General features: G+C 36.9%; 1 protein-coding gene across 1 annotated transcript; it reads right to left on the bottom strand.

Annotated features, from left to right (window-relative positions):
* Positions 1–589: 589 nt before the first annotated feature.
* Positions 590–11,168, bottom strand: LOC105042772 (uncharacterized). The gene is made up of 7 exons (XM_010920093.4): positions 10,744–11,168; positions 9,594–9,715; positions 9,278–9,463; positions 9,084–9,179; positions 8,925–8,996; positions 7,574–7,690; positions 590–2,133 (listed from the first exon to the last, which is right to left on the bottom strand). The coding sequence occupies exons 1-7, from the start codon at positions 11,078–11,080 to the stop codon at positions 883–885; spliced, it is 2,181 nt and encodes a 726-aa protein (XP_010918395.1). The 5' UTR covers positions 11,081–11,168; the 3' UTR covers positions 590–882.
* Positions 11,169–13,308: the final 2,140 nt, after the last annotated feature.

Here is a 13,308-nt window from a genome sequence, read left to right on the forward strand (position 1 = left end):
CTTCATAATTGAATAGAAATATAAGCACTTCTTAAGAACTTGGAGCTATATATGCAAATTTACATGAATTTTCTATTCTTGTGAATATATGATGTAGTTTCAAAACGAGATTCGCCAACTCCAAAGAGCAGCCTCTTTGACATCCAGATCCATACCTCTGATTTACAAGCAAATAGACGTAACAGAAACCTAGCGAGTGAGAAGCTCTAAATGTCTAGGTGAAGGAGGTGGCATCGGGTCAACCCACACCAATCCCTTGGGTTCCCCCTCAAAAGACCATCAGCTTGGACTCCCAGAAGCCAAGCTGAAAAATAGAACATATATGGATCACTTTTTTTCTCAAAACCCCTGTGAGGACATACAGACAATTCAAATACCAAAGAGGTTGGGTTCATGAGTAAATGCATAGCACCAAGACTGCTGCTTATCCGCGTCAACGATGTTCAAATGTCTTCGACACTGTTGGCAAGAGCACCTGAAACAATTTTACCAAACATAATTCTGTGGCAGCCATCAGTGGCTGCATTAGTCTATATTGAACGCAATAATATGACTTACAAGATTTAACTCAAAGCAACAATTGCAAACATCTATGAAACATGATCAGCTTAAATGCTATCCGGCATGCACTTTTAAAATGGTAGCACCAAATATGCAAGCCACACAACTTATTTCCCAACAAAGAAACTAAAAGCAGTTGGAATAAGCCTACAAACGGTTCGATCAACTTAACAACACTTCGCGCAGCTGTCATTTGACAAAAGAGGAAACTTCAACAAGATGAAATCTACACAATCCACAAAGTCCTCAGAAATTCAAGGCTACTCCGAAACAGTAGAAACTATTGAGAGGAAACACCACACAAAAAAGTGCTAGATGACATCAACTCTGAGGAGAGGCTTTTGTTACTCCACTGGGAATAGCCTGTGTCGTAGCAGGAGCATCATAGGAACCATGCACAGCACCAGATTGCCGTGAATACCCACCAACACTGCCACCATAAGAATCAGTGTATTGCTGCTGCTGCTGCTGCTGCTGCTGCTGGACATAGCCTGGCTGGCTCTGGGGTGGCACACTGCCATACGGCTGCTGCTGCCCATAACCATGCTGAGGACCTACAGACCCATAAGCTGATTGTGCTGTTGGTGGTTGTCCATGAGAGTATCCTGGTTGAACTGGAGCAGGCTGAATATAGCCAGTTTGAGTGGTCTGCGGCTGCTGGGCTTGAGCATAAACTGGCTGAGTAGGTGGTTTCTGGGCTGGAGAAGATTGACCATAACCAGGCTGGGGAAAAGGCATGGACTGCCCATATCCAGTCTGAGTGAGGGGCTGGTTCCCATACCCTGGTTGTGAAGTTGGAGGCATGCCATATCCAGGCTGTCCGGTTCCCTGAGAAGGATAGGCTGGAGATGTTGTGCCTTGTGGTTGACTAGCGTACCCTTGCTGGGGCCCAGTAGGCTGAACTGGTGGAGCCTGTTGAGATGAAGGAACTTGTGTAGGCCCACTTTGAGCTCCATAAGTGGAGGTAGATCCATCATGACTTGGGTTAGTAGACGCTGCATATGCTGGAGTGGATCCATAACCTTGCTGATGATCATAGCCAGCTGGGGGATTTGACTGGGGCTGAGAGTATCCAGGCTGTGATGCAGGAGCATGATAGCCACCTGAATAGTTGTCTTGCCCATAACCTTGCTGCTGGCCAACAGCACCCTGGGAGTAAGTTGTGCTGCCATATTGCCCTTGCGAGTTATAACTAGGTGGCTGGCCATAACTGTAAGTTGTATTCTCTGCTGAAGCAGAAGATCCCCCAAGAGGTTGCTGCTGGTGTGGCTGTTGCTGTTGGTTGTAGTAATCATATCCAGTTCCAGGAGTGGTTTGCTGAGTGGGAGGATTCGATGGCTGATCCCAGCCAGAAGAGAATCCACCAGATGCAGGTAGAGGGTAGCTCATGTAAGGAGGTTGAGACATGTTATATTGAGGGGGCTGCCCAGGATATGCACCAGGTTGCATGTAGCCATAACCAGGTTGCTGCACTGTGGGTGGTCCAGGTGGACCCCAACTCATAGGAGGCCGGGGTGGACGGTATCCTTGCTGAGAATATCCTCCAGCCACCTGTGGATTTCTGACGCGATTCTGCACAAAAACATCTCTTTTAAACTTGCAAAATAATTTCCAATGCAAGCAAAGCAGAGAGACAAAATATACCTGAACAAAGAATAACAGAGTGGCCAAGTGAGAGGGAATTCAACAATTTAAATTCAAATCCTAATGAACAGGTAATAACACTATGCATGACTTGCAAGGAAAAAAAGGAAAAAGAAAAAGAAAGAAACACAAACGTACCACACACTGGATGATATTGTATCAAGCTAGATCAGCAGATGTCCATCCTCTCCACATTCCAAAACAAATTTGAACAATAGAAAAGTTGCAAAAGCTAGACATGTTCTCAAACAAATTCCATATATTGCCACAGGCAACAAATTTCTATAAATTAACATGTATAATTGATATTAAATACAATCTCAGAATTGTATTTTTCCAGATATCAGAATTGTATTTTCCATGACCAATGGAAAGGACCATAATTATATCAGTAAATGACAAGTAAATGCACCTGAAATATCACTGACTACTAAAAATAAGATGACTTGCAACTTGACTGAATGATATGCCTTGTTTACCACCATAAGGAGCCAAAAAGGGAGGGACAAAAAAAATTCAAGACACATTACAGTGATACAGGTAACCAAAACCATGATGACAGTCCAGAAGACTAAAGAACGAGACAAAAATAATGCTGCCATCACCATCAGCTACTGAGTGATAACATAAACAAGGTTTCTAAAACATCCATAAAGAAGGCCAGTCGGAGAAGTAAAAAATAACCCAAGACAGTCTATGCCAACTATAAAGGTGTAGGAGTGCAAATGAGCCAGACAGCTTGCGAGCTGCTCGAGCTCAACTTGGGTCCAAGCTCGACTAACTATTAACGATCTCGAGTTGAGCTCAAGTATCAAAATACTTAGCTCAAAAACTCACGAGCCTACTCAAGTATATATTTTTAATAATATTGGACTTAATTTATAATATATTTTCTTAATTCAATATTTTAAAATATAATATTATGTTAATTTTGCTTTAACCATATTTTTTAACTATGACCAAAGCTTAGATTCAAACTCGAGTATGTCTCCATTGATATTCGAGTCAAGTCGATCTCAAGCACTGCTTTTTTTTTTTTTTTTTTGTTCGAGCTGAATTCGAGCTTAGATATTAAGACACAACTGATCTCAAGTCGAGTTTCAAGTCCATTTATCTTGCATCAAGTCGAGCTCAAGCCTCTAGCTACTCTACTCGGCTGAGATCGATTGTGAAGAAGGTGAAAACCATTGTCTTATTAACATCTTGACAATCATGAAAAGACAACAGATGCAAGAAATATCCTGCTTACAGAGTCCTGTTAAAGGCAGGTCAGAATAATCTTACACAAGATACCAGCATTAGGTGATTACATCAAAGCATGTGCTTTACACGTATATCAATTGACTCTAGTATAAGGTTCAGTTGGGCTAATTTGAATATTTCATTTAAGAATCTAACAGTGGTATATGTAAACCACTCAGCAAAGGCATTAAAAGTACAATAAAACCTTGAGATGAAGACTACAGGCATAAAAAAAAAAACAATAAGCCCTTAAGATGAAGGCTACAAGGATACAATTGAATGGAGAAGATCCTGTGCTACTTCAGGAGGCAAACAAGAAATAATGTCAGCTAAGGAAAAGAACCAGACAAATTTTAGACGTCGATGCTAGCAACTTAATGGATGTCAGGAAAATTATCAAAGTTCAGCCATCAGTTCCCTATACATGGCATAGTCAATATGCTGCAGTTGAATACCAGAATCCACTCACCATTCTTATTGACAAACAACAACATTACTATGGAAATTAAATGCTATTTTGAGTGGTAACAGTAGAGACCAGCCAAAAAGGTGCTCCAATGTGTTCTTTTGATAACAATGATGCTCACTGCTTTAGTGTTGCATAAATGACACTAACGAGATTAAATTAAATAAGCATCAATATATACAAAGAGGCATCATTATGCTGGCAAAGCAAATTTAAACATGAAACGTGTACAAGATTCAAAGAATGACTGGAACAACACCAAGAAGCATTTCTCCCAGAAGAAAACATAAATGATGTATAAAATGCAAATACCTCCAATATAGAAGGATAAATGAGAACAAAAAAGTGGACAACAAAGAAGGTATCACCAGTCCATAGGTGCAGATATAATTATCATTCCAGGCATAGAAAATTATAAGAAATGACTATGGAGAGCACTCCATCGTGAAATGTAGAACAGCAAGGGGAAAAGACGGGAGATAAATTAAACAATGAAATTATAGAATGGTTATAACCAACCAGCTAACTACTTTGTGCAATATATCAAATTGGAGATATACCCCATTGCCCCTGCCAAAGTCAATTACTAAAAGGCCTCAATAGTCAAACAAATGTTTGATGACTGTAAGACTGTATTAGAGTACAAATTTGTTGCTTCCAACAATATACGAAATAATAGCCTTTTAATACTGTGACAAAGTAGATGCTACAACTAAAAGCAAAATTTATACAAAATAGTCAGCTCTAGAACAGTTTGAAATTGATGATCACAGAATTATTAATTAGAGAATATCAGATTGATACTTGCAGTGAAGGATTCTCATGACGAAGGGATACGCTCAGGATAGAACAGTTATAAAGTTCAGAAAAGTAGAACTGCAAGGTTCTTATTCCAAATACTTCAGCATAGCTGAGCATGTCATAACAGTTTCTCCTTGCAGACCATAATAAGGTACCGGACACTCAAAACTGCAGACTATAAAATTGAAAGCAAATAGTTAATAAACCTCAATGTTTGTCTTGTCAGAATAAAACTTAAAGCAATCTCTGCAATATTTCTAATTAATCATCCTCTTCAAGAGACCAATGAGCATTAATTCTGGAGAGGAGGTTCAAGACCATACCAGTGCCAAGCCAAGAAAAGCCATGAAAAGACTGATAACAGGTTGTCTATACCCCTGCACCATGCTGGGGTCACCAGCACATTGCTAATCCTACAATGATTCCCAAGAACATAAGCTCAAAAAATATTATAAAAAATCAGCACTCATCCATTGATTTCATCATTCATCTTTGCAAAAGATACAGCAACAAGCTTGCCTAAGACATTTAACCCGGAAGCACAAACGGAACTCCAGCATAAGATCCTGGAAGGCATGAAATTCACAAAGCAGAAAACCTCTAGAGACAAAAAATAAAGGTATCCTGCTAATAACAAATAGATTCAGCTGATACTTCCAATGAAAAGTCCCAAGTTACTTTATGGATATCCTTAGATGCTAAAATCTAGCCATGTAGCAAAAACGGCAGCAAACTGCATGCCTACTATAAAATCAAGCATTCTAACAAGAAACCCACATATTTAATACCCAAGATTCTAACATATATATTTTCATCAAGAGCAAGTTAGCTAACATGAAAGATAGAAAATTAAACAGGGAAAAAAGGTGACGGAAGGGAGTTTGATAAAGAAATTGACCACTTAGGCAAGGGATCCTTATCCATGCTCCTCCTGAGAAATACTAAAATATCACATTTAAGAAATAATGACTCTTCATTAGCTAACAAGTTAACAAAACTTTATCAATAGTACTCAGAATGTTAACTTAAAATAGCAAATATAATATGAATAACTAGAGCAGAACTTTCAAACTCATCTTCTACAACATTGTATGGCAACCAAGCATACATACATCAAGGTGGGTGCTGAACAAATTATAGAAGCCAAGATTGAAGACAAGAATCAGCATACTAGTTTTCCCCATTTAAGAGATATGGGAAACTATGTTTCTCATAACCAGGGCCTATCCTGTTCCCTAACCAGGGCCCATAATCAGTATACTAGTTTTCCCCATTTAAGAGACATGGGAAACTGTATTTCCCCTAACCAGGGCCTCTCATCCAGTTTGTGCAATTCCTGCTATTTGCAGATCTAAGAGATCTTAATAATCTTTTCTCACTTCAAACTCTCCTATGATACCCCTTGGGACCCTCCAATTTACTCAAATTTAAACAATATCCTCCACAATTTTACCACCCATAAAGCTCCAGAGCATGATCTTTGTTCCTCCATACAAGGTAATGAACCCAACTAAAGATTGACAATTTTGCTTTGCAGAAAAAGCACAACCATCAAGGTGCCAAACTGATCAGTTAGACTGCACATGATAATTTACAAACTCCTGTTTCTGTGTAGGATGCAGATGCAATCTTGTCAACCTCCATGAAGGTCAACTCTTCTATTAGAGGTGCATTGTACATGATGCACATAAAGTGATAAACAAGAACAACAGATATAACAAACTAGTTTCACCAACCAAGATTTTTCTTCAATATCCAAAAACTCTTGATGTAATATCAACTTCACAGTCAAGAGAATTTTCACTTTAACGAAGCAAATATCATACAAAAGATTTTCTCAATGTCAAGCAATATGACCATATAGATATAAAAGCCTCATACCATACAAAATATTGACACTTACATATGGGTTGTGAACTGAAGTCAATAAATTATTAAAAATTATTAAAGCAGACCAGACCAAGCTATAGCTTACCACAAAATAAAGTGCATATTCAGACAAAAGAAAGCTAATAATGCTTGGAATTTATTCCAGTCAAAAGTATACCACAATGCATTTTAATAAACAACCACAAAGAAAAAAGAAAAAGATTGCATATAAAGATATGCACGTATATGTATAATATCTCATTATATGTATGTACTTGGATAAATACTTGATCGTTCTCCAGATTAGAGAAACAAATTAAATGAGAGGGCATCAGCATAAGTGACCATTTAATTCATGTTCCATTGTTATTATGATTTCGCTAAGATGGATACCAGAAAGAAAAAACCATATCAGGAAATCTATAATTTCCCCGATACATTTTTAAAAAAGGATGTCCAAACCTTGCATGCAATGATCAGGTCCTTTAAGATGCTTGCTCACAGCACACTGCACATAACTATTAAGCAATGCAAACCTAAATACACCAGATATGAACTAAAGTCCCATATCCCATATGGCAGAAGTATATCCAATATATCAAATAACCACAACACATTTAGGGTGCCTTTGGTTACCAGAATTCGAATCAGAATGGATTAGAATGGGAATTGGAATGACAATATTTCTCAATGCATTTGGCTCATAACTGAAATAAAAATCAGAATGGAATTTGAATAGTAGGAGAGAGTCCGGATTAGATTTTGGAATTTTAAATGCCTCAATCCCCACTGGAATTAGAAAGGGAATGGGACTCCCTCCAACCAAACAGCTGGAATGAAATTCACCTATTCCCATTCCCATTCCCATTCTAGAGACCAACTCCTCCTCCCCCCAACCAAGCATGCTCTTAAACGAGATCTCAAGAAACAATATGCAGATAATGAGCTAATGTGTAAACCTACAACCCAAAAAGTGGCCTTTATACATACCTCACTAATGACTTCATTGACTAATTGTTTTGCAGCTTCAATTTGTTCCTTAGTACCATCTATCTGCACTGTTCTTTCTGTTGATGTATCACCCGGAGGAAGATGCAAAGGTATCAGCTGAAATGAAATGGACAAATGTTCATAGTTCAGTATCTTAACTTAATGATAGAATAACAAGAAGCATCAAAAAAAAAAAAAAAAGAAAAGAAACAGATACAGCAAAATCTATCTCTAGTGCATGTATGATCTATCCAGAAAAGGAAATAAAAAACAAAAAGTGAAAAGATTTGTGACATAAGAAAGATTGGAAAACAACCAATTCCTGCAAAGACCAGATATATATACTATAAAAAAAAAAAAAGGAAGTGCGTGAAAAAATAATTATATCACCACAACAAGCTAAATTAACTTAAATCCCAAAAAAAAAAAATGACAGAAATATAATGACAACAATATGTTAAGAGAGAGTACAATATGAGATCACTCAAAGTTCTATGAAGCTCGAAATTGAAGCTACTCTGAACAAGCATTTCATTATGCACCTTACGAATGAATAAGCATTAAGCTGATACTTAAAATGATATCCAAACTATCGCATAAGTTATTAATTCAATCCAACAATCTATTATCGCAGCAGCGAGACCCAGAAGTTCTCTTCCGCAGAATACATGGAGAAATAGCGACAGCATGAAGTAGAGAATCAAGTGCTTGCTTCCTTCCAAATGATTCAAAGAACTGAAGAAGACATTAGTATATTCAAGATCCTAGAGTGTATAAGCAGTCCGTATAGTACTCCTTATATCTTGTGTCTGTGTCATATCTCTTTTAATTCTAAGAGCTCACTGCCATAACTAAGGACTATGCAATTCTCATATATATGATTAATTCATCTCGGCCGAGATCTCAGTTTGTATCAGTATCAGTAGCTCACAAATATTATATAAGGATACTCTTGGCCCTTATCATGTTGGCCAATATAAACTGATAAATGCCAAGTTATTTGCCAATACAGTATCCATGTACAGGATGCTATATACACTGCCCAAGTAGCATGGAACCCATCCCCTTAAATTTATAAATCTCAAAATCAAATTTTGCTAATTCTTGATTTACCATATTGGCCAAGATTTTGATATCGCAGTTTGAAAAATATAGGCAGAAATTCAGAAAATCTCACCCATTTTGCAACTTTCCATCTTGATCAAGATAAACCAAGATCTCAGTTCAATAACCCAGCTTATATAAGTCTTGTCAAGAAAGGAGTCCAAAGTTTGCTTAATCCTATCATCACATTATATTTGTGTGCCGACATATGTGGATAATTATAAAACTATTACGGGAAAAAAGGAACCTGGATACGAGCCCCAGAGTTAGCTTGCATGTTTTTTATTGTTTCACCACCTTTACCAATGACCAGACCAACCTGGAAGAAGATGATCTATTAAAGTCTGTAAAAAATAAGTCAGGAGTAAAACTTTGCCCAAGCAGTGCATATCACAAATTAGATTACCTTGTTGTTTGGAACTTTCATTACAAATTGTTCTGCACCAACTTGTCCGCCTCCAAATTTTCGAGCAGCAACAATGCCAGAACCCCCAGCATCAGCCTGCACGGTGATCATGTCTCGAAAAAGTGAACAAGCATGTGTCTGAAACAGGACACGCAATGCATCAACTACTAAACCAACAGACTCATAACTAATACCTCTGCAAGCACTTCCTTGATCAACTGCTCAGCCTTTCTGATTTGCTCAGGAGTACCCATGAGTTCCACTGGTCTAGTTGCTGAATTGGGATCAGCATCTGCATCTCTAGTAACCTGAATCTTGGCACCTGACTGTAGCTGAAGATATTTAATCGTCTCTCCACCTTTACCAATGATTACACCTACCTGAGAAAGGAACAAGAAACTATTGACTATGCATGTGCAGCAATCGTTGAGTATTAACCATGTAATATTCCAGCTTTCACATCAAAATAACGAGATAAAAGCAAAATATCCATCAAGAAAGAATGAGTACCCTTCCATTTGGAATATGGATCTCCTTGCTTGAACCCTGATAGCCATACATGGAATATGAGGGAGGGGGAGCCATACCAACTTGTGATGCTATTTGCTGACCTAGGGGCTTCTGCAGATGATCTGATACATGAAGACATCAATACGGAAGCACAGAGTCAGAAAACCCAAATAGACTGAACACTTTAGCAAGATGTGCTGAAGCACATGACAGAAGCAAGTTATTCTATTCATTGTTATCTTGACACATATTATTTAGATGCATTAAATATCATTTCATGCTTCAATATTAAAAGAAAAAGAGTAGAAAATGCTCAGAATTGAAAGTTGAAAACCTTGGCAAATTCTTCCGAACCGAAAAAAAGGAAAAAAAAAACGCCCTTATACATGTGGGTTGTGGAAAATAAGAATAAGCCATTCGTTTCTTTCTTCCGCTTATTAGGATCTGGGATTTAATGCTCAGAAACGAAAGAAATCTACTAATTTTATCCGGTGACATTTGGTGATTGGTACATGGCCTGTGATTATAGAACCAAGGCATCACCAAAAAAACCTTAACCGGTGCATCAAAGATACCATAAAAAAGCAAAGGCTATTGTACCATCGATACAATAAGCAAAAAACACAAGTGCAGAAAAAGAAAAATCAATAGCTGAAATATAATAACATGACCCTACCCCCAATCAAGCAGAAAAATTATCATCTATCAGCATTAAACGAATCATTGAACACAACCTGTAATTGATAGACCAGAACCATTCCTCGTTACAAACCAATTAACTCAAGATGCCAAAAAAAAAAAAAATCAGCAGATATGAAACCCTATGCTATCAATCAACTGAAATCTACGAAATTTCAAAATAAGTCGTCCACAAAAGCAAGCAAGCAAGCGGCACAAAAAAGAAAAAAAAGGAAGGAAAGAAATAAAGAAAGGAAAAGATCCAGACCGGAGCCGAAGCCTCCACCAGTGGAGTTTAAACAAACAAAGAGACACTATGATAAATAAACCCTAAAATCGAAGGCATTCGCAATACAAAAAAAAAAAAAAACATAAAAATAACCCTAAGATCACGCAAATCCTTGCACGAAAGCAGAAAACCCTTCAAAGTCAGGGCAAGATCGCCCAGTAAAATATCCAAGAAAGAACAAACCAGTGCTAAACCCCTTATCTTCCGCATCATCCGCGCCCCCACCGCTGTTCTCGACCTTTGGGCGCTTCGCCTCGGCATCGCTGAAAAGCCGCGCTGCGATCTCCTGCGCCCTTTGCTTGGCGAGCTGAATCCCGTCGGCGGGAGGCGGGACGCTATTGTACGATGGCGGAGGTGCGGCCACAGTGGAGTGGCCGTCCGGCGACGCGATCGGCGCCGAGAATCCTGTCGGCCGCCGCCCGGGCGGCGGGGCGGCGACAGGCGACGGTGGAGAGCCAGCCACGTCCTCGAACTTTCGCTTGTTGTCGAGGCGAGAAGAAAACTGGAGCTCCTCCGCCATTAAAGCGATAGGAGCTCGAAGAAGAATCAGAGAATCAGAAGATGAGAGATAACAGAAGGCGAGACGGTGGAGAGAAAGGACTCAATATGAAACCCGGCCCTGATATTCGAATAAAATTATATGAGTAATTTTTTTTGCCCACTGCGAACGGAGAAAAAATATACCGTCCTATAATTAATAACGAAAGGCATTTAATATAACTCTTTTTTTTTAATTTTTTTTTCAAAATATCCTTCTCTTGAATGTCAGGCATTCCAAATAATGCTATGAATGAAAGAATGTAATAGAATATTTCGTTATTATTTTAATACTTTATTATTTTTATAATTTTATAGGATACAACATAATATCTTAACATGCAGTATCATAAGATGCAACAAAATATTATATATTATTATAATATTTTATTATTATCTATTATATCTAAAAGTGATAATTGAATCAAGTCAGATCATAAATTAGTCGGATCAATATAGATCGGATCAGAAAATTATCAATTCAAACTCGATTTATTTATTAAATAGAATAAAAATTTAAATTTAAATCTGATCTGTTTATTAAATAGATAATCTGATCTGATCTATTTAATTTATTTATTAAATAAATTAAATTAGATTAAATGGATTAAACAGGTTAAATATATTAAATAGATCGAGTTAAATGGATCAAAAATATATTAAATAAATTTTAAATAAATTAAATATATTTTAAATAGATTAAATATATTAAATAAATCAGATTAAATGGATCAGAAATAGATTAAACATGTTAAATAGCTTAAATAGGTTATCTGATTCAATCCGACCTAAATATTAAACGGATTAAACAGATCAAATATCTAAAATTTAAATTTAATTTAATTATTAAATAGATTAAACGGATCGATTCGCTTATAATTCAAATCTGTTTAGCTTAAATCTAAATCTGTTTACGACGGATTGAATATAGATTGGATTGACAGATCGAATCATATTTTATCAATCCTAATTATATTCTGATCAAATAAGAATAAAATAAAATAAAAAAAAAATATTTAGATCATAAAAAAATTTAAATAAAAAAATTATATTATATTAAATATTTATCTTCTGGTTAGCTGCATTATAATTTTTTTTCGACAATAAATAAATATTTTTTTATTATATATATATATATATATATATTACAGAACGTGCAAAAGATCTGGAATGGACGCCTTGCTCTAGTTGAGTCCATAAAAAAGCAAGTTTATTTTGCCTAGCGAGTGCATAGCCTAGCCGCTACGCAAGAACCGTACAATTGATCAAGCGTGATGATGATTGGACTGATTATAGCCGTTGGATAAGTAAGCTAGCATTTGGCTATACGGGATTCGGTTACCATGGTCCTCCGAACTTATTCAAGAGATTGGATTTTTTTGGATAAACGTTGAGCTCAGATACTCCACCTTGCATCTTTTGCGCATGGATCACGTCTACGTCCCTAATCTTAAAAACCAAAAGCACCTACTGCGATGGGATATTTTTGATTTTTTTATGAAATAAAAAGCATCGCCACCCCATTCTGTCTCATTCCGATACTAAAGATAAAGAATATTTCAATATATTTTGACCGAAATATTAAGATGCCAGCGAAATGATCGTGTTCTGATATATGAAATGGTATCTTATTCCGATATCCCACGAAACATCCCATTAAAATTTGAATTCTTGCCATTAATTACAGCCATTCATTTTCTTATATCGCATTCATCAAATGTTTATTTTAATGCATCACTACAGAAACGAGCATGCATAGATAATTGCTAAACCTATGGATAGAAAAATTAAATAACAGCCTTCTCTTCCCAAGACTACTGATATCGCAGTAGTCTAGACAATGCAAAGATGAACCACAGAGATCCTGCTTCAATACAAGCCTTATTTGGAGCCATCTACTACCGTGTCATTTGTGAGGGGATGATTTTATCTTTTGCTATTAGTTTTAAAATATATGGTTGTGCTAGACGGATCTAAGATAAATGACTCAATTATGGATCATATGTTGCAATTTACTGATTGATATTTCACGGTGTTTTATCTGTCATATTACTTATCAAAAAGGAAAATGCTTGCATTGTTCGCTCAATTATGGATCATAATACTGATTGATAAACACCCAAGAAATTCACTAAGCTTGCATCGTTCCAGCACGAAAACCATGGTTATGTGCAAGAGAAAATAGGTAAGTATACTATATGAAAATATGGA

This window comes from Elaeis guineensis, chromosome 2 (assembly GCF_000442705.2).
Source record: "Elaeis guineensis isolate ETL-2024a chromosome 2, EG11, whole genome shotgun sequence".
NCBI classification, from domain to species: Eukaryota; Viridiplantae; Streptophyta; class Magnoliopsida; order Arecales; family Arecaceae; genus Elaeis; species Elaeis guineensis.